We start from the raw sequence: 21,520 nt of genomic DNA on the forward strand, positions 1-21,520 counted from the left end.
AGAAGTTGTAGTGGCAGTCCCTCCTCGTTTTGAGTACCTACGGCATCTACTCTTTCCTTTTTTTTTTTTTTTCCCAAATGTATTTAGTACAGGCTCTACAGGGTCTCACTACGCAAATTGGACTTCTAGTGATCCTCCTGTTTTCAGTCTCCCAAGCACTGGGATTATAGGCACATGCCACCACACCCAATCTTAGCTCACCCCTGGGGCAGGGCCCACACACCATGCCAGAGATCAAGCCCCGGTTCCTACGCCTTCCTAAGCAGGTGCTTTAGCTGAGCTATCTGGCCAGCCCGGCTTCTTCTCTTTTCTTCCCAGTGGAATCCAAATGAAATAACGCTTTCCAGGAAGCACAATGCTTTTCTTCATCCAACATACACTTCCAGTAGGGGGCAGCATGAAGATGAGTATTATTAAACAAATCCCTAGCCAGACATGGTGGAACATGCTTGTAATCCCAGTACTTGGGAGGCTGAGACAGGAGGATTGCTGTGAGTTGGAGGCCAGCCTGGGATACATAAATAAGTTCAAGAGGGGCTGGTGAGATGGCTCAGTGGTCTAAAGCACCTACTTAGAACAAGCTTAGCAAAGCACAGGGACCACGGTTCAATCCCCCAGCACCACATGCCAGCCAGCCCCACCCCCTGGTGGGCTGAGCTGGCCACACACACACACAAATAAATAAATAATTAAAAAAAAAAATAAATAAATAAATAAATTCAAGGGCAGGGACATAGCAAGACCTTGTCTCAAAAAAGCATAAAAGATCCTTAGCCCCTCTTGGTCTCTGAATAAAGAGGTTGTGTCCTCTGCTTAGGGGACAGGGAGCCTGACCACACTACAGCCTGTACCTTATTTCCAGTAGAGGTCTATGACTTCAGCAATAAAAACCAAGTGCACAAGAATAAGACTCACACACGGCATTAGTCCCTAAAGATGTGTGGCATTCACCAGGAGCCTAGCTCCTTGAAGGCAGGGGGTTTTGCACACAGTTCTGTCCCTAAGATTAGGTCAGTACCTGACACATGGTAGGGACGGGCTCAGCAGTGCACATCACTTTTTCATTCCCAGCAGGGTGGGGAACATCGCTGGCAATGGAACCAAGTTTTCATATGGAGCTACATCTCCAGGCGTTTTTGACTTTTTTCAGGTCTTGGTAAGTTGCTAAACTGCCCATGCTGGGCTCAAATTTGACAAACCTTCTGCTTTAGCCTCCCAAATTCTAGGATTGCAGGTGTGCTGCTGCGCACAGCTCCATGTTTTCTTCTCACTTCCCTTCGCCCCAAGCCACGGAGCACTCGCCCATTACCTGAATGACTTCCTGGCTCTAGTTCCCTCTTCCTCTGGTTTACCTTAAAACCAGTCACTGTCTTCTAATGACTCCAGCTGTCTGAATAGCCCAGAACTTTGGAGCTACACAAGAACTGGGATGGGAAATGGAACAGTCACTAGTCAGGAACAAATGTAAAACAGTAAAAATCTCTCTTAAATTTGGAACACCATAGATAGCTTGTAATAAAGCTCCACATCTGCAAAAGACATTCCACTAATGCTTTGCTCCGACAGTGGAATTCAAGGCTACCTAAATTTATTACCATTTGCTACCCAAGTCACTGAAACCAAGCATATGCTGCTATCTTGTATTTGATTTGTTCCAGATACACCTTTCCTGTGGTTGTCTCTCAAGCCTATTGGTTGTCCCAGCTCTGCTGACCTGTTATGTTGATCCCAATAGAATCAACATAAATTCTTTGGTTGTACACCAAAGAATCATGTTTCTTTGGGTTATTTCATTTTTTCTCAGGCATCCATCTCATAGTTCTCTGCATTGGTCAGAGTCTAGCATCATGCTGGATGTGGATAAGATGGTTAGTACTTAGCTGTGAAAGATCACTTGCTGAATCCATGGATGATTCCCACCCTTCCCCAAGGACTTTTTTTTTGTGGCCGGCTCAGCCCACCCTGGGAGCGGGGCTGGCACGGCATGTAGTGTGGGGGATGGAACAGTGGTCCCTGTATGCTTTAAGTCTATGCTTGCCTAAGCAGGTGCTTGAGACCACTGAACTATCACGCAGGACCCCAAAGCCTGTGGAACTTCTCAGGTGGACTGCGTCTGGCTACCTGGAAGTTGGAGAGTCACAAAGTTCTGCTTCTTGGCTCCGTAGTTCACTGCGAAGTATCCACGGCTTGTGACCTGCTTGCCAATCAAGCATGATTCCTAAACCAGCCTTCCCTTTCTGACCTCTCCTCAGCGTCACTCAGACCAAAACCTTCCAGCCCTCAGTTCCCGGCAGCCCATTCCTATGTCTTTGTCTGGCTAGGCCTGCTTTTCTGTCTGGAAAACCTGACATCAACACTCCCTGGCCAACCTGCTCTCAGAGACAGGCCTAGGACAGCCGGGTCTCGGAGCTTGAATTCTTCCAGTCCTATCAGATGCCGTCTCCCAGAAGGCTCCTCAAACCTCATTTCCTCGACCTTATAGCACCTAGGACACTGCCTTCTCTCACTGGACAGTCACATGGGCATTGCTCAGGACTGCTGGGTGACCTTGTACTGTACAGTGTTAATTAGGTTATAGGCTCTTGGGAGAACAGACACTATAGTTTAGGACACCGCATGTCCTGGGTCATGGCATGTGGCAGTTGTCAAGGTTTTCCTCAAATGCAGTGGTTTGGGCAACACCAGAGTGGAGCCCAAGCTAGGACCTCCTGAAATGAGCATCTCCATAAAGCACCAAGGCCTGGTACACAGCACTGTGCTGGACTGCTTCAGTCCCCCTGGATCTCACATGCTCCCAGATACGTTTACACTTCAGTACCCAGAGTGGATGCTCAAGGAAAACCTAGACTCTCCAGGGACTATTTTCACTTGACAGGGAAGGTATACACTTCTGGAAAATTGTGTCCCTCTTCCCCCAAATACCAGAGGAGCCCATTTAAAAAAACAAAAACAAAAAACTTAACATGATCTAGGGATATAAGACCTAGAAGACAACTGGATGTGATCATGTGAACTGGTGAGACCACTACCTCTGGTGAGATGTCAGAAATGAAGTGCTTCAGCTGGAAAGCTAAGGGAAGGCTGATGGATGTTTGCCTAGTTGGAAGTGCTTGTAGTTGCCTTTGTTCTGTGACAACCACTCTCACCTTTCCATGCACAGAAGAGCTTGGGCCTTTTACCACATATGGACTCTAGCCACCATCCCTGTGAGTAGAGGGAGCCCCAAGCTACAGAAAGGCTGGGCCAAGGGCTTAGCCCACCGAGGGCCTGTGGCTCCAGATCAGCAGGCCAGGAAGTGCTGTGACCAAGGGGCTGTGTACCCCCAGTGCATCCTTTGAGAAACACCTAGTCTTTCAGCCAAGATTTGGGCCTGCCATCTCAGGTGCCTTTCTCTGCCTGCGCTACCCAAAGTGGGCTGCTGTTTTTTTCTGAGTCAGGATCTCACTATGTAGTCCAGGGCTGGGCCCAAACTCAAACCTCTGCCTCAGCCTTCTGCGGGCTGGACTGCAAGTGTGCAGAGTCATACCCAGCCTAAAGTGGGTTCCCTGAGACGACCTGACAGCTTACACTGGGTACCACCTCCCTGCATTCATTTTCAGCATCCCCCCGGAGGCTTTCTGTGTGGGCTTGAAACCACTTACAAGGACCACTCACTGCTGTGTGGTCCTACACATTTTTGTTTTTGCTGGGAATTGACTCCAGTGTCGTGTGCATTGCTAGGTTCATGCTTTGCCACTGAACTACATTCCCAACTCTGTATATGCAAACTGTTTACACTTTCTTTGGCAGTAAGGGGGACTGAACCCAGTGCCTTGTCTATCTCCAGCCCTTTTTGTAATTTTTGTAACAGATTTTCACTAGGTTGCTCAATTGCCCAGCCTGGGCTTGAATTTATGATTATCCTGTCTCAGCTCCCAGAGGGCTGGGATTACACACCTGCATCATCATGCCAGGCTTATGTTACATTTTCTTATGGAACATTCCCACATTTCAATAAAACACTCAGGATAAGGAGGTCATGTCTTTGTGTCCTTCATGACAACTCCCACGAAGGGACCCCTCAACAAAGATCAGCTATGTGTGTGTAAGCTGAAGCGCATACAGCCCCTCTTCCAAGTGCAGGAATGGGGCTGAGGGGAAGGGGACTGGATCCCCTGATGGGGGTGGAGATGAGAGAGAGCCCAGAGGAAGCTGTTGGACAAGAGATGCAGGACTGAAACCCAATCCTGTGGGGGCCCTTAGTCACATGGCTGGAACCGAGGCTGCATGCGCTCTCCCTCCAGTGTCAGTGTGAGCCTGCATGAGACCTCAAAGAAAAACAGCACAACCTCTGAAGGAACAGATAGAAACTGGAGTCAGTTATCACCTAGAGTTAAAAAGAGCTCAGACAGGGCCCATGATTTGGCCCCAGAGTGAGGGTGGCTTTTATTTCCTCTCTCAGGGAAGGAAGAGGGGTGCTATCCCAGGCTCCCCAACCTAAGGGAGAGGTGAGTGACCCCAGAGACGATTGTTTAGAAGAGCATCCGGGTCCACTTGCTGGCACTTGATTGTGGGCTACAGGCAGGAGAGTGTTCCTGGGGTAGCAGCTCCGCATTAAAGAGGCACAAGGAGGTTTGTGCTGGTGTTCACAGGAACGAGCAGGTGCCCTGAGTGAGGGGCAGGGTGGCCAACCCCACATCCAACACCTGCCCAGGAGGCTGGCGCACCAAAGGCTGGCTGGTGTGGTCCTCCTGAGAAGGGCCACGAGCCCAGAAGTGCCCTCCATCCGATAGCTGGTCCCTTAAATGTCCATCTCAAACTGCGACTCTTCACCTAGGGAGAGGAAAGGCAAACAGCAGCAACAAATGAGGGTGCCGAGGCCCTGCTCTTTCATTCCCTTGCTCCTCCAAGAGCACAGGCCTGGCTTATGTGCCAGGGGAAGGAGAAGAAAGCAGACAGGCTGGGAATCCCTAGATGCCAGGGGTCAAACCTTCCATGTCTGTGCTCCTTTTCAACCCCAAGCCAAACAGCAGAGACTAGGATTCCTCCTAGGCCAGGGCAACAGTCCTGAGATTTCTATTTTTTATTTATTTTTTATTTTTTTATTTGTGTGTGTGTGTGTGTGTGTGGCCAGCTCAGCCCACCAGGGGGCAGGGCTGGCTGGCATGTGGTGCTGGGGGATTGAAGCGCAGTCCCTGTGCTTTGCTAAGCTTGTTCTAAGTAGGTGCTTTAGACCACTGAGCCATCTCACCAGTCCTCTATTTTTTATTTTTATTTAGAACAGGGTATACAGCCTCTCACTGCATAGACTGGACTCATAGTGATCCTCCTGTTTACAGCCTCCCAAGTGCTGGGCTTACAGGCATGCCACCATGCCCAGTCGGCGAGCCCAGGGGTGGGGCTGGCAGGGCAGGCCAGGAGATCCAACTCCGGGCCCCTGTGCCTGCCTAAGCAGGCACTTTAATCTGCTGAGCTTTTTGGCCAGCCCTTCTATTTTTTTATTTGTAATAAGGGTGATAGGTGGATATGGTGATGCTTTCCTATAATCCCAGAGCTCAAGAGGCTGAGATCGCTGTACTAGCCTAAACTACATGCATAGCAAGATCTTGTCTCAAAACCAAATGGAAGGGAACTGAAATGAACTGGATAAACAGCTACTTATGGCCTTATAAAAAAGTGACTACATCAAAAAAATCCCTTCAATATAAACCTTCTAGTTGGACATGGTGGTATACATTTGTAATCCTAGCACTATGGGAGGCTGAGGCAAGACATCACTAAGTTCAAGACCAGTCTGGGCAACTTTTATCTCAGAAAAATAAGTCAGGGGAGGAAGCCTAAGTATGTAACCTGCTTGAAGGTCCTAGGCTCAGTCCCTACCAATGTAATAAATAAAACTGCTCAGCATCTGTCCTGGTGTTTGGTTTGCAAAAACAATAACCTACTAAGTGTATGTCCAATTGATGGAATAGCCTGACCCTGCTGTAAAGAAAGCAGTTACCTAGATAATTCAGCCACTCCCTACCCTTACTCACCTAACATTTCCAAGTCATTTATGGTGTAGATTTTTTTAAAAAAATTATATACTGACTCACTAGTGGTCTTCTGAGCAGAACAGCCCCAAGATTCTACGTGGCCCCCAGATTCAGGAAATATGCAACAACAGTTACATTTACAGAAATATGTGATTCCAAAAACACTCATCTTCTGGTATCCAGTTAAACAAAATGAAAATTAAGTCTTGCCCCAGCCCTGTCTAAGCATAACACCATACAGACCTGCTGGGCCATGTTTTTGGGTCCACTGCTGTGCATGTCAGGTCCTATCAGGCCGAGCCTGCCCTTGCTATGGGTCAGAGCAGCTCTGTACACAGCATGCAAGCAGGACTGAGAGATGGTCTTTGGGAATGATGACTCAGCTGCAGGGTTGCCCAGATACATCCTCAACATCTTGCTTTGATTTGAGGCAGAAAGCAGAGAAGGAGCTGAGCATGATGGTGCAACCTATAATCCCAATAATCTGGAAGGCTGCGACAGAAAGATCTTAAAACTAGCCCAGCTAGGCATTTTATTGACTTAATGAGATACTGTCTCAAAAAATAAAGAGGGCTAGGGAAGGACCTCAGCGTGATGGCCCTGGTTCCCATCTCCAATAGTGCAAAAAAGAAAAGCAAAGCAAAGTGGAGGTGGGAGCACAGCTACACTACCTGATGTGTCTCCATTCTTAAACTGCTGGCTGTGACCACAAGGCCTTACAGTGCCTGTTACACTGCTCTTGCCACTCACCTCCCTCCTTGCTACTCCCTCTAGACTGAGACAAGCCCATTGTTGCCCTGCTTGGGTGCTGGAGTTCTCATGGTGCTGAGTCCTGTCCTTCAGGTTGGGAGGTGGCTCCTGCTGCTTCCTTTCAGGGTCTGGGAACTGCCTTCTATATGTGGCATCAGAGCTTTGTTCTCAGGCTCTTGGGAAGCTCTTGTGCCATGTCCCTGCAGCACGGAGCTCAGGGCTCTGGCCATTCAGGCTTGATGCACTAAGAGCGCATTGCTATGCATTGTGGCTCAGGTAGCTGCTGGTGACCAGAGAGGTATGGACACCAGGAAGGGCCTTGCTATCAAATGTCAAAGCTGGGGCTGGGGTGATAGCTCAGCAGTCTAAGTGCCTGCTTGGCAGGGGCAAAGACCTGAGTTCAATCCCCAATACTGCATGCTGGCTGTGGGGGGAGGGGGATGCTGCCCTGAAACTGGGAGTGGTGGCACATGCCTGTAATCCCAGCACTGGGGAGGCTAAGACCAAAGGATCACTATGAGTCTGAACTATGTAGTGAGACTGTATCCAATTAAAAAATCAAATGTCAAAGCTGCAGAGAAAACAGACCACACTGTTTCTGCCTACTTCACACAGGGTCCACCCAAGGAGCCAACACACCTCTGCTGGGAGTCTTCCGGATGTACTTCCTATCTTGTAGACATAGAACTCCCTAGAGGGCAAGAACACTGTGTCTTTGATGAGTTGTCTCCTGCACTACAAACATCACGGGCGTGTTCCAAGCACTGTGCATGTGTGATAATAATCTAGGGGCAATTAGCCAGTGGCACCATCACTTCACCTCTCTCCCTGTCTTTCTGTCTTTATCTCTCAATCTATCTACAGGATCTCACTATGTAAGCCAGACCGACCTTGAATTGCCCATGTAGCTCAGCCTGGCTTCCAACTCTATCCTCCTGCCTTAGCATCCTCAGTGTTGGGATTATACCCCGTTTACCATTTTAGATCGGCCTCCCACTAACTTACGTTACCTCATAGCACAAAATCACCATCCCTGTGGTTCATGGGTCTCTTGAGGAAGGAAAGCTGATAGCACTTAGGCTTCCACCCCCAACCCTACTCCTAACCTCTGGACTCTTAGGGTACAAGAATCACTGGCATCCCTCTCCCTGGAATTCCCTGGGCACAGGGCAGTCCCTTTTCCACTACTCACTGCCTGCTGGCTTGTCTTCTGGACTGCTGCGCAGGTGGCTGTGGCAGGCTTCTGAGGAGGACTCATCACTGGTAGGGCTGGTGACCCCAGGGATAGTGGGCAGGTCCCTTGGAGGCGTTTTGGCCACAGGGGAGTTCCGGCACTCCATCAGGAATTTCCGGTCATAGATGATCCTGGTCCCTGGAAGGGTACAGGAAGGTTAGTGTCGCTACCTTGAAGCCCGTGCTGGCAAGTGTCTCTGCCTCTTGGAAGAGAGGCTCCAGCAGAAGTCATGGTTCTTCTACAAAACCCCACTGAAGTTCACCTACGGATCTGTGACAGTGCAGGACTCTGCTGATACCCAGCCCCAGAGTACCTCAAGGAAGGGCCTTGTCAGTGCTGGCTGAGCTGGGGTGTGCTCAGAGCTCTGCATACCTGAGAGCTGTGTACCTATAGTCCCTTGCCATGCTCCCCTGGTAGAGCTCTGTGTCAGGACCCAGGACAACCATACCCCATGAGAAAAAGTGACTCCTACTCGATATGCAACACTGTCCTAGCAAGTATTCAGGGGCCACCAGAACATCTCTTCTCATCAACACTGAGCATTGAACCCAGGAGCCACTGAACTATATCACCAACCCTTTTTATTTTTTAAGACAAGTTCTTGCTAAGTTGACCAGACTAGTCTCAAATTCGTAATCTTTGCGTTCCAGCCTCCTGAATAGCTGGGATTACAGATATACACTCCTACACCTGTCTAAAACTAGTATTCTTTTTTGGGTGTGTGTGTGGGGGATAAGTACTGGAGAATGAAACCAGAGCCTTTGAACTGAGAACTGAGATACATCCTCAGATCCCAAGCCTTTTATTTTTTTATTTTGAAGCAGGGCCTTACCAAGTTGCTGAGTTGCCAGGGCTGGGTTTAAATTTTTTGTTTTCCTGCATCAGCCTCCAGAGTGGTTGGATTACAGGTATGTGCCACCAAGCTTGGCCAGAATAGGCATCTTTCACCCCATTGTGCAAATCAGTCAACAGGCCAGGCATGGTAGCCAGCTCTAGGTAGGCTGAGGCAGAAGAAACACCATGAGTTCAAGACCAGCCCAGGCTACACAGTGACTTCAGGCCCAGCCTGGACTACAGAGTGAGACCCTGTCTCAGAAAAACAGTAGCAAAGAGTAGACAAAAAAATCAAGTGACTCACTCAAATTAATAAAACTGAAACATTGAGCCAAGAGTGATAGCTCAGTGCAAAGGCCCTGGGGTTCAGTTTCCACGACAGAAAAGCAGCAGCCCTCACACTGAGCCCTGCTCTGTGGAGACCACTGCATAACATCACTTCAGAGAGGTCATAGCCTGTGCTCTCTTCCTGGCCTCTTCTTCTCCCACATGCAGCCCAACTCCAGAGCCAGGGATGCCTCAGATCATCTAGGTTTCTCACTGCCCTCGGACTGCACCCAGCAGCGGGGGCAATCAGAGGGTGGTACCCAGGCCAGGGCCTGCGGACACAGCTGTCAGCAGGGCAGAGAACATGGACCACATGGCCCTGCACAGAGTTAGTGGGCCTCAAGTACAGGGCCTGTGGCAGGCAACAAATACACCCTGCTCCAAGTTAAAGATGGCATCATACTTCCTTTTACAGCTGCCTGCTATTCATGCCAGTTTGGTTTTCTATACACAGTATGGTACCAAGTTTCCTTTGATGTATAGTAATTCTCAGATAAGACAGGTGTGGTAGCACATATCTGTAATCCACAGCAGGAGAGTTCCAAGTTTGTGCCCACCTTAGCCACTGTGTGACTTAATGAGACCTTGTCTGGAAGGAAAAACAAACAAAAAGGTGAGGATATAGCTCAGTGCAAGGTCCTGTGCAAAGTAATATTCAATTTAACACTGTAATATTTATGTAAGTTACGCCTATATAATACATAATATGATAAAATTAAAAGTAAAGATGATATAAAGAGAAATATTAAGATAGGCACAGTGGTACATGTCTCTTAATATCTCAGCTACTCAGAAGGCTGAGGCAAGATGGTTCAGGCCCAATCTGGGCAACTTAACCTATCTTAACAGAATAAAAATAAAAAGGTTGGGGATGCAGTTCTATGAGAAGTGTCAGTCTGCAGTAGTGAGGGGCGGGATGGGATGGGATTAAGGTTAGGTGAAAGTAGAATTCAAAGTATGGGAAAGGCTGGAGGTGTAGCTCAATCATACAGTACTTCCTGATTGGTACAAGGCCCTGATTTAGATATTCAGCATCACAAAACAAAAACTGACATTATCAGCGGGGCAACCTCCTAAGTTCAAGACCATCCTGAAATATGTTATATTATATTATATACTGTTATGTCTCATAACCAAGAAGAAAAGTCATAGATATTGTGCACATGAGCTAGGTATGGTGGTGCCTGCAGGTAATCCTAGCATTTCAGAGGCTGAGACAGGAGGGCTGCTCTGAGTCTGGGGCCAGCCTGGGCTACAGAGCCAATTCAAAGCTGTCTATAAAGTGAAACCCTTTCTTAAAAACACTTTTTTTTTTTTTTTTTGGTACCAGGAATTGAACTCAGGACCCTACACTTGCCAGGCAGGTGCAGTGCAACTAGACTATCACCAGCCCCTCTCAAAAAGAAAAAAAATAGGGGCCGATGAGATAGCTCAGTGAACTAAGCACCAGCTTTGGCAAGCGCAGGGACCAGGGACTGATCCCTAGCCCCGCATGCCACGCTGGCCCTGTATGCCATGCTGGCCCTGCCTCCAGGCACACTGAGCCGTGAACGAGTATGAGCATGGTGGTGCACTCCTATAATCCCAGTGCTGGGGAGGCTGAAAACAGGAGGATCACTATGAGTCAGAGCTGCATAGTGAAACCATGTGCCAGATACACAAACAATAAGAAATAGAAGAAAATAAATAATAATAAATGAAAGAAAAAATAAAAAGAAAAAAATGTCTGAAGGTACTTAACTGTCTGTGGGTGCAGGGCAGAGACTCTAGGCTCCATTTTTTGCTTCTGGTTATCACTGATCCAGAGAAACAGACACTCAAACTAATCCTGCACAGCCCAAAGGACGGAGATCAGTAAAACAGTGCACTGAGGATGCCTTACACTGGAGGGGACCCAGAGTCTTGCATTCATGCAGACTGCGTTCATAATGTCCCACCCTAAGCCTCAGACTCACTTGTGTCACTGGGCTTCAGTCCCTTTTAGATCCGGGCTTCAGTCCTGAACTATCTGTAAATAGCTGAGCCTATTGATTTTTATTGTTGTTTGGTTTGAGACAAGGTCTTACTATGTACTCTGTAGTGCAGCCTGACTTTAAACTCTGGGCAACCCTCTACCTCAGCCACAGGTGCTGGATTACAGGTGTGCACCACCATGCTCAGATTGACCCAGCTGTACTATTTATTATTATTAATTTATTTATTTTGCATTTTAGGGAAGGGTCTACAGGGTGTTCAGGGTCTCACTACTAGATCGGACTCATAGTGATCTGCCTGTTTACAGCCTCCCAAGAGCTGGGATTAAAGGTACACAGCACCACGACCAGTCTCAATTGCCGTCTCAGCACGCCCCTGGTGTGGGGCCAGCATGGCAGATCTGGGGATCGAATCCCCGGCCCCTGCACCTGCTTGCAGGCCCTTTAATCTGCTAGGCTAAATGGCCAGCCCTCTTGTATTTCTAAACAAGTCCTCAGAACCCCAACCTTCCTATCTGCTGACACTGTCAGCTCCAGGGAAGCGAGCGCATTCGCGTGTTCAGCTGCAGGAGGCCGTAAAAGCAGGATGTGCTCACCCTGCAGGTCATGGTGCGGATCAGGACAGCAGCCGATACAAGCCAGCTGTCCACACTGCTGGAGGTGGGCACATCACACATGTATTCAATCCCACTCACACAGGGAACCAGTCATAGAGCTGGGGCAAGAGAGAGAGCAGAAACTTCTGGAGATGAAGAGGATCACAAATTCAAGCCCAGCCTGGGCAACTTAGGAAGACCTTATCTCAAAATAAAAAAGGGACGGGGATATAGTTCAGTGCAAAAGGCCCTGGGTTCAATGGCCAGTATCAGAAAAATAAAAAGGAAAAGGGGGGGGGGGAAGGCCAAATGAGGTGGCACACTTGGCGGGCTGAGGCAGGAACCCTGCCACAAGTCTGAGGCCTGGGCTACACAGTGAGATCCTGTTTTAAAAAACCCAAACCCAAACCAAAATCCAGAACAAAACCCCCAGGCAACAGACTTAGGAGAGGGATACTAAGCCTGCTCTATCTAGGCTAAGCAAATCTAAGAACCATTGTAAACTTGAATGTGGGTGTGTTGTATGGCCAGTGTGTCCTTTGGGACTTCAAACTCAGATGTACATCAAATATAGGAGAGTATTTTTTCTCTGGGCACGCTTTGTACTGATGACAGGTTGCCTACAGCAACATGTACATTCCTTAGGGCAGGGGGCCTGGCTCTAGCTCAGTTCTTTAAGTGGCTGCTTCCACAAAGCTCTCAGCCTCAGCTTGTTCTAGTTCGATCCCCACAACCCTCCAGCCAGCCAAAAGTGCCCTGAAGGCATTCGAGGAGCAAAAAAAAAAAAAAAAAATCCTCATTCCATTCCTTAGGGCAGTGATGGCCAACCTATACACAGCAGCAGGCTGTCTGTAGCTCTGAAAGGTCTACCTTTGCTGCTGGTGGGTCTGGTTTTCTCACCGGTGAAACAAGAGTCTCGTACTAGAATCCTCCCTTGCTATTTTTAAAGCACCAGCCATGCTCTTTCTATTTTTACAGTTGTATTGGCAGGTGCTTAATGTGAAAACAACATGAGACTTGAGGCACAAGTTCTGAGCTCAGTCCAGCATCACCGCATTCCAGTCCCTCTACTCCAAGTCATATAGCTTTATCCTCCATTACAAAAGGAAGAATAAATTCTATGCTGAACATGGCGGCACAGATCTGTAACCCTGGTGCCTGAGAGGCTGAGGCAGGAAGATCTCTGCAAGTTCAAGGCCAGGCTAAACTACATAGTGAGTTTAAGCCCACCCTGAACTACACAGAGACCCTGTCTCAAACAAAAAGCCCACAATTTTAAAAAAGGGCCAGAGTTGTACCACAGCTCAGTGTGAAAGCCCTGAAAGAACTGAAGGAGAGATAAGAGGGAAGGGAGAGGAGTACACACTTCTAAGCAATATTGTAAAAAGTAAATAACAAATGTCAAGACTGTTTTGAAGGCTAGGAGTATAGCTAACTAGTAGGGTACTTACTAATATGCACAAGGCCCTGGTTTTGATCCATAATACCACACATACACAAAATAGATTCTTTGTATTTGGAATTAAGTATGAGCCAGGTACAGTGGTACACATTTGTAATCCTAGCACTTGGGAGGTTGAGGCAGGCAGATAGCAAGTTTAATAACTAGGCAGCCCAACAATTTCATGAGATCTTTTTTTTTTTTTTTTTTTTGGCAGACTCAGTTGACCCTGAGGGCAGGGCTGGTGTGGCATGTGGTACAGGGATTGAACCACAGTCCCCTGCACCTGCCTAAGCTTGCCTAAACAGGCGCTTTAGACCACTGGGCTATCTCGCCAGCCCAACTTCATGAGATCTTGTATAAAATTAAAAAATGGGCTGGGCCCTAGTTTCAATCTCCAGTACCACAAAAGAAAGCAAAAAACTTCTGTTCAGCCTGGGCTTGCACTGGCAACCTTCCTCCTTCAGCCTTTGGAGCAGCTGGGATTATAGGCATGTACCACTGTGCCTGGCTACCTGGAGTTCCGCGCCAGCGTGTCAGGACAGGACGTTCCTGTTCCGCCTTCACTTCCCGTCCATCCACCCATGCTCCCCAAGCCTGATCTGGCCAGGGCTGGGAAGGAGCCAAGCTTGCTTTCCACTGGACGCCCGGCTCAAGCGCTCTGTCCCTGGACAAGGATCTAAGCTTGGCGGGAGCACAGGGACGCTTTCCTAGAACTGCTGTTCCTATTCCAGGGCGAAAGAGAGAGAACATTTCACTTTGGGATGGAGGAAGGAATGAGCCAAATCCTCCCCTGCATTCCCACTGTACCCTAGAGAGCAGGTCCTCCTCCTCCCTCCATGGGCCAGCAGCACAGGAAGGGGCGGCAGGAAGGACAGCAGGCTCTGCTTTCCCTCGGGGCACAGCCCCTGCCTCTGGCTGTCCAAGCTTTGCAAACAGAACTCCCTCCCTGGCTGTTTCAGGGGCATCAGAATCTCACATGACTGAGAACAAATGGGGTGTGCCATCAGTGCAAAGGGGCTCCCCCATTCACTTCCCTGACAGAACAGGCCAGCTGGTCTGAAAATGAATGGCTCTGGATGGAGCTCTGTGGCAGTGCAGTGTGGTGCAGCAGTGCAGTGTGGCGTGGCACTTGCTCCACCTGCACAAGGCCTGATTTAATCACCAGCACTGCAAAAAGGAAATGACAGGAGGCCTGGGGTGCATCACCCTCTTGCTTCAGCCTCAGAGAGCTCCGGGTAGAGCACAGTGAACATGCCCCTTGGGTCCATTACCAAGAGGAAGCCCAGAGGAAAGTGGCCTTCCTTTGGACCAAACTGTATCTCCAAAAAGTCATTTTGGAACCTTCCCCCATAGTTTGGAGTGAGATAGGACTTTTGAGGGACTGGTTTAAAATGAGGCCATTAGGGTGGGCCCTAATGCAGTGTCACTGGTGTCCTCAGAAAAAGAAATTTGGACACAGACCCAGAGGGAGGACTATGTGAAGATAAGAAGATGGCTATCTGCAAGGCGAAGGGCCCAGAAAAAAACAACCCCACTTGGAGCTCACCCTTCTGCCAGAACAGGAGGAAAACAAAATTTGTAGTTGAGCAAGGTAATGCATATCTATAATACTAATACTTTGGGAGGTGCAAGCTCAAGTCTAGCCTGGGCAACTTGTTAACTTAGTAAAATCCTCTCAGAATTTAAAAAACAAAAAGCAGGGCATAGTGTTACACACATCTATAATCCCAGCATTCAGGAGGCTGAGGCAAGAGGATCACCACAAATCTGAGGTCAGCTTGGACTAAACAGTGAAACCCTGTCTCAAAAAAAAAAAAAAAAAAAAAAAAAAAAGAAAAAAAAACAGACATGGGAGGTGGCCTGGTGCTTCACCTGCCCACTGTGCTTTCAAACCAAGCTCTGACCTGACCACAGCCTCTAGGATCTGTGCACTAACCTGCTTCTGGACTGCTGGTCCTGCCATGTCTAGTGCCGGTTGGGACATAGGGGTGGTGGGGCAGCAAATTCCGTCTGCTGATACATCAGCACTCAGGTCCGAAGTGGCCCTCCCTGGACACTGTCTTTAAGGATCCTCAGGGTAGACTAGATGTTCTCAGCCCCAGAAAACAGACAGAGCTCCAGGCTTTCCACTGCCCCAGGAATGTTTCAGGTATGTGGGAAAGGCTGCACTGGACCTTCTAACCCTGGTCAGTTCAGATGCAGACTCTATGTGGCTGCGTGAGTCAGTTCAAGCAAGATGAGTAAAAAAATGCTCAAAGAGGGCAGGGTGTGGTGGCACATGCCTATAATCTTACCATGCAGGAAGCTGAGGCAGGAGGATTGCTATAAATTTGAGGTCAACTTGGGCTACACAGCAGACCCTGTCTCAAAAACCAAAAAATATCCAACACAGAAGTAACAAACTACTGTTCTTTAAATTACTGAGTTTTGAGATAGCTAATTATATAACAAAAGCTAACATGGCTCAACCACTGTCACCAAGTGGGGCAGCCTGGGGCACCCAGGAAACCCTGGCCTTAGGCTTGGCTCTCTTACAGAGCTTTTATGGTGACAGCCACTGGGTCACAAAGTGTGTTGCTGCCCACTGTGGAGCACCCAAGTGCTGGGGCAGAAGTTATTCTTGCTGAGGCAAATAAGGAGCATGGGGGGGACCCAGCTCCTTCCTGATTTGTACAGAAGTCCCTCTTGCTCCCTGCTCAATGGGGAAGAAAATACACGCAACTGAAACAACTGGGAAGTTACAGATGGGGATGAAACTGACAGCATGCTGAGATAAACCACCATGCCATGTAACAGTATAAACATTATTAAACCAAACCCAGGGGGGCCAGGCCTGATGGAAAAGAAATGAGGTTATCTTGTTGAGGTTAAAAATGGGGATGCTTTCATTCCACTCCAGCGTTCTTCCCAACTCTGCGTCTCTTCCATGCATCGTGCATGTGTACATGTGCAGTGTATGTGTGTGTGTGTGTGTGTGTTGCTGTGGACAGAACCAGGGCCTTGCTTAAGGTGGTTAAGTGCTCAACCACTGAGCTACATCTCAACTCTCCACCTACTTTTCCTTTTTCTTTTTTCTTTGTATTGAGAATCAAACCCAGGGATGCTCCACTACTGAGCTATATCCTCAACCCCTTTATTTTTTGAGACAAGGTTTGGTTTTTTTTTTGTACTGGGGATTGAACTCAGGACCTTGTGCTTGCTAGGCAGCTGCTTAAGCCACTGAGCTATCCTCCTGGCCAAGGCAAAGTCTTGATAAAGTGCCCAGGTGGGACTACAGTTTGTGATCCTCCTGCCTCACCTTCCTGGTGCTGGGATTATGGACCTGCAACACCACACTTGGCCTGGCTCAAATCTTTACCTTCTGAGTTCAGATCTAAGGGATACCAAGACCAGTAAGACCACTCTGAAAGAATTTCATGTAAACAAACAAACTCCACACTATGAATCATAGCAGGAAACAACAGTAGCCTGTGGGTCAGACCATGAAGCAACAGGTTTTCATCTGTTTGTTTGAATACTCAAGAATACACACATACAAATGAACATTTATCTGTAAGAACTTTTGTTTTCAGAAGCAATCCTTTTTTCAATATTGCTATTCCTTCCTAAACTCATTTTCTAGCATATCAGAAATAGGTCCATAGGAGAAACTGCTTCACTTTGCATCAGTAAATGGACATGATATCACTGTTTTTTGTTTTTGAGACAGGATAGAGCTATATAGCTCACGCTGGCCTTGAACTCACGATATAGTCCAGGCTGGTCTCCAACTCTTGGTGACTTGGTGATCCTCCTGCTTCAGCCTTGGATTTGAGGTCTATCATTCTATCATGCCTGGTTCATGGACACAGCAATGATATATATATTTTACCAAATTTGGTAATGGGTGACCTTTTTGCTATTACAAGGGAAAAAAAAATCAAACCTCAAAAGGCTGTTACAATCTACCTGATGTACTCGCATCATTAGACTGTAACTTCTTACCCAGAGTCCATACAGCCAGGGAAGAGTTCTCCCTTAATTAGCAAACAGTGCTAGGTATGTGCTGGGTGGCCCAGGCCTGTCTTCTCAGCACTAAGGAGGCTCAGGCAGTAGGGATGTCAGTTTAAGACTAGCCCAGGCAAGTTAACAAGTTCAAGTCCAGCCTGGACTACTGCTCCAGCCTTGAAGGTGATGGGATCAGGAGGCACGTGCATGGTGCGCTGCACTTTTTGTTCCCCTGACAGTGCTGTGCAACGAACCCTTCTAGATGAGTGCTCTACCACTGAGCCACTGCAATCCCAGCACTTGGGAAGCTGAGACAGTAAAGTCACTGTGTTTGAGGCCAGCCTGAATTACACAGTGAGACCCTGTCTCAAGGCAAAAAAATTCCTTTCAGCAAAGAAATTCCTTCTTCCAGCTTCATCTTCCTAAGTGTCAAACCCAACTGTAGAAGTCACACTATATTCCAAGTCTAGATTGCACATCTACTTATAATCCCAGAACTCTGGGAGTCTGAGGCAGGAGGGTCAGAAGTTTAAGCCCAACCTGGGCATATTGATTTAGTGAGACCCTGTCTGAAACTACAAAGTGAAGTGGGCTGGAGACACAGTTCAGTGGAAAGGTCCTGGGTTCGATTCTCAGCACCAAACAAAAAAAAAAAAAAAAAAAAAAAAAAAAAAACAAGGCTTGGCATCACTTCAAGGCATCTATTTTAGGCATAGCCCCATCCTCTCAGAGGTCTTCAATGAGGGACACAGCAGTACATATGCTCCAAACACCGAAAGGAAGCTTGGGTCAGAAGAGGGAACATTTGATTTCCACTTGCCTTTTCTTCCAGTCTTTCTAAACTGTCCTCAACACTAACTTCTCTCTGCCATGTGGCCAAGGCCTCAGGGCCCAGCACACCTCCACCTGCCCTGCTGCTTACAGGAGGAGACTGGTCAGCTGCTGGGGTGAGCTTCCAGCACAGACCTCTGCTTTCCGAGGCAAACAAGGTGCCATTAACACCAGCAGCCCTATCTGCACAAATAACCCTGTAATTCCAGAAGCAGTGCAGGGTCTGGAAGCTGGGAACATGCAGACGGTCCGAGGGAGGGGAAAAAGGGTGCTGACCACTCAAAGGTTTTGCCAGAGATTTTCAAGAACCCCTCCTCCCCCCAAAGCCAATATTCACACACATTCCCTTTGGGCCAGGCTTTGGCGGTGCACTCCTGTAATCCCAGCACTGGAAAGACTGAGACAGTAAAGTCACCGTCTTTGAGGCCAGCTTGAATTACACAGTGAGACCCTGTCTTAAAACAAAAAAATTCCTTTTAGCAAATTTCTCTTATTTTCTCTGGTCAGTGGTTCAGCCTGCAAGGGGTTAATGACCATGAGGAGTTAACCGGATGTGGAAGGAAGAGGGAGGGCTCTGACACTGCCAGCTGGAGTGACTTACTCCAAAAGCTCTTCCAGAAGAGCTGACAGCTCCTGGAAGCAAGCCAGGTAGCCATTCTGTCAAAACCTTGGCTCACCAGACTCTGGACACCAAATCCAACTTCAAGAATTAAGTTTACCCAGATACAATCATCACATTTTTTGTTTGTTTTGGTAGTACTGGGTATTGAACCCAGGGTCTCTGCACTGAGCCATATCCTCAGCCCTTTTTTATTTATTTCTTATTGCATCTTTTCTTTTTCTTTTTTTTTTCTTTTGGCAGAACCGGGGATTGAAATCAGGCCCTTGCACTTGCCAGGCAAGCGCTTATTCTGAGCTATCTTCCCGACCCCTTTATTATTTTTATTCTGAGATAGTCTTGCTACATGGCTAAGTTGTCCAGGCTGGGACTCAAAGTTGCTATCCTCCTGACTCAGCCTCCCCAGAGTGCTGGTATTATAGGTGTGTACCACTATTCTCTGCACAATCATTACTTTTCACCAGATGCCAGAGATCTGGAAAGGCAAGGAAAGTTATATTACTGAGTGTGGTTAGAAATGCAAGAATTTTAAATGGGGTCCCCAGGTAATTCCCAGACTAACTCTAGACTCCAGGACTCAGGACATTTGCAAAGTGTGTCAGGTATGCCCATTTCTCAACAGGTCAGCTCCCTGCCCTGGCAAAAGTGGGGCCAGTGGGCTCTGGAGGAGTCCCCATCTTGGGGAGCTGGGGTGGACCAGATCTGGGCAGGAGCAGCTGGGTTGCCTGTGGCTATGTATGGTGCCGCGCTTGTACTAAGAAACATTCAACATAGGCTGGAATTGAGCTCCTAGCTCTGCCAAAGACGCCTCATCTCCCTAACCCACCAAACACCTTCGAAAGGAAGGGGGTTTGCTGTGGGCTGCTAGGTTCCCCACCTCCCAGGCCTTATCGAGCGAGCATCTATACGGAGCTGCCTACACTGGTAGCCTGGTGATGGCTACACATTCGACACAATCCTGCTCCCAATAACAAAGGGGCCAAAGGGTGGGAACTACCTGAGCCTTTTAGGGTCACCTCCCTGCCCAACTTCAATAGCTGCTCTACAGCTCCACTTGAAAAACGACAGAATTGTCAGAAAAGCTTCCAGTAAATACATCAACGGAGACAAAGAGAACAACATGGGCTATGAAAGGCCGAGCAAGAGGAAAAGAAATCAAATAATGGTTGGCAAGACAGGTCCCTGGAAACTTTTCCTTGGGTCATTTCTAATAAAAGCACCCAGCTGGCACTTCTCTTTCAGTCTGGGAAAGCAGTGTGACAAAATAAAACCGCCACGTGCTCAAGTTTTGGGGCCGGGCGTTGTGCAGACGAGGCACGCGCTTACGAGAATCTCTGAGCTCCCCGACAGCCGTGCGCCTAGGGGGCCGGGCCGCGGGGTGGGGCAGCGAAGGCTGGAGGGGGCGGCGCGCCGCGAGGATTTCATCATGCACACGGGCGCCTCTCCCCCACTCGCGCCGGCTGGGCTTCCTCTTCCTCAGCCACGCCAGAGGGGCCAGCCGGCGCCACCACAGCGGACAGAGGGACGCGATTTGCCACACAGCCCCTCCGCGAGGACCTCACGCGCGTAAACGCGGCACACACCACTAACCTCGTGGCGCGCGGCCGGAGCAGCAGCTCAGTTCCCAGGTTCCCTCCCTTACAAAACCAGGGGTCCCTGAAAGGACCCCGGCAAGGGGCACCTTCTGCCACGGAGACAGCTGGCGGAAGGCAAAACCCCAGGCCTGGCCTGGCCTGCCCTGGACGCGTGGGCCACCCGACCCCATCCTGCCCAGCTCGGCGCGCTCTGTGTGCGCGGGACCACGTCGCGGTACCTCACCGAGCGGTGTGCAGCCCGGGCTCCCGACCGCGCACCCGGCAGGCAAGCAACCGAGCGGTCACCCGCGCCCCTCAAAGCCTCGGCACGCCTCCCGGCCGCTCTTCCCAGCCGCGGCGCACCGGACCCACGCCTACCTCCTGGGGTGGTGCTGAAGAGCGTGCCGCCGGGCGTCGTGCTGTAGTCCCCGGGCGGCAGCTGCACGCCGTCGCCGAGCACCACACGGCGGGTGGCAGGGATGGCCCGGCTCGGGGTCTGACTGCAGCTGCTGCCCCCAGACATGTTCGGACGCCCGCTGCCCGCGCCTCCCGCTAGCCCCGCCCCTTCCGCCCGCGCGGGGACGTGCCCTACGCGCCGCGCCGCCCCCCGAGGCTCGGCCCCCGCGGAGCCCGCCCCGGCCCCGCCCCTCCCGTGCGAGCGGCTCCGCACGCGGGACCCGCTCCGAGCTCGCTGGCCTGGCCGTCCACGCGCGCGACCAGGCGCTGGCGGGGCTGCTGGTCCGCCTGAGGTGAGCCCCCTCCGGCGGGGCTCTCAGCCCTGGAAAGACCCGGTTTCCACGTCGGGATGCCCAGCCGAGGAGACGCCCAGGCCCCCCAGTTCTGTGCATTAGGTACTCGCGTGAGGAGTTGTGTTCTTCCCCTCCGACGACGTGGCCAGCGATGCAGAAACTGCCCAAGAGTGTTGATCCTGACCTCGGAGGCGGGTTAAGGGGTCCTGCCGGCTCCCCGGCGGCCAGAGCGCCGAGGAGCGGGGAGGCTGCGCGGTGCTGGTCGGGGTCCCAGCGCCCCTGAGTCGGTCCTGCGCTGGTGCGTGCAGGGTGCCTGAGTGAGTGACAGTCCTCCACAGGTCTGGGGGAAAGGGACTGCGAGGACAGCACGAGGACACCGATGGTTAGGAAAGTTTACAGCAGGTGACCACATTTTTTCAATGGGAGAGGAGAAAAAAAAATAAAAATTAGGGTCAGTTTTTTAAAAAACTTTATTTGACATAGGATCTCACTAGGCAGTTCAGACTCCTAGTGAATCTCCTGTCCTCGCCTCCCCAGCACGGCATTACAGGTGTGCTACCAAGCCCTGTTTTGGGCAGGGCATATGGT

The 21,520-nt window shown here is 49.6% G+C and overlaps 1 protein-coding gene across 1 annotated transcript; it reads right to left on the bottom strand.

The window, feature by feature from the left end:
• Positions 1-4,367: 4,367 nt before the first annotated feature.
• Eif4ebp1 (eukaryotic translation initiation factor 4E binding protein 1) lies at positions 4,368-20,757 on the bottom strand. The gene is made up of 3 exons (XM_004637257.2): positions 20,562-20,757; positions 7,957-8,136; positions 4,368-4,812 (listed from the first exon to the last, which is right to left on the bottom strand). Exons 1-3 carry the CDS (start codon positions 20,704-20,706, stop codon positions 4,781-4,783), a joined length of 357 nt encoding a protein of 118 aa, XP_004637314.1. The 5' UTR covers positions 20,707-20,757; the 3' UTR covers positions 4,368-4,780.
• Positions 20,758-21,520: the final 763 nt, after the last annotated feature.

Source organism: Octodon degus, unplaced genomic scaffold, assembly GCF_000260255.1.
Source record: "Octodon degus isolate 3935 unplaced genomic scaffold, OctDeg1.0 scaffold00088, whole genome shotgun sequence".
Taxonomy (NCBI): Eukaryota; Metazoa; Chordata; class Mammalia; order Rodentia; family Octodontidae; genus Octodon; species Octodon degus.

Coding starts and splice junctions, on each gene's coding strand:
- Eif4ebp1 (XM_004637257.2), bottom strand. CDS start 20,706: ATGTCTGGGGGCAGCAGCTGCAGTCAGACCCCGAGCCGGGCCATCCCT. Junction 8,137..20,561: donor CTTCAGCACCACCCCAGGAG/GTAGGCGTGGGT, acceptor GTACCCTTCCAG/GGACCAGGATCATCTATGAC. Junction 4,813..7,956: donor AGAAGACAAGCCAGCAGGCA/GTGAGTAGTGGA, acceptor TCCTCTCCCTAG/GTGAAGAGTCGCAGTTTGAG.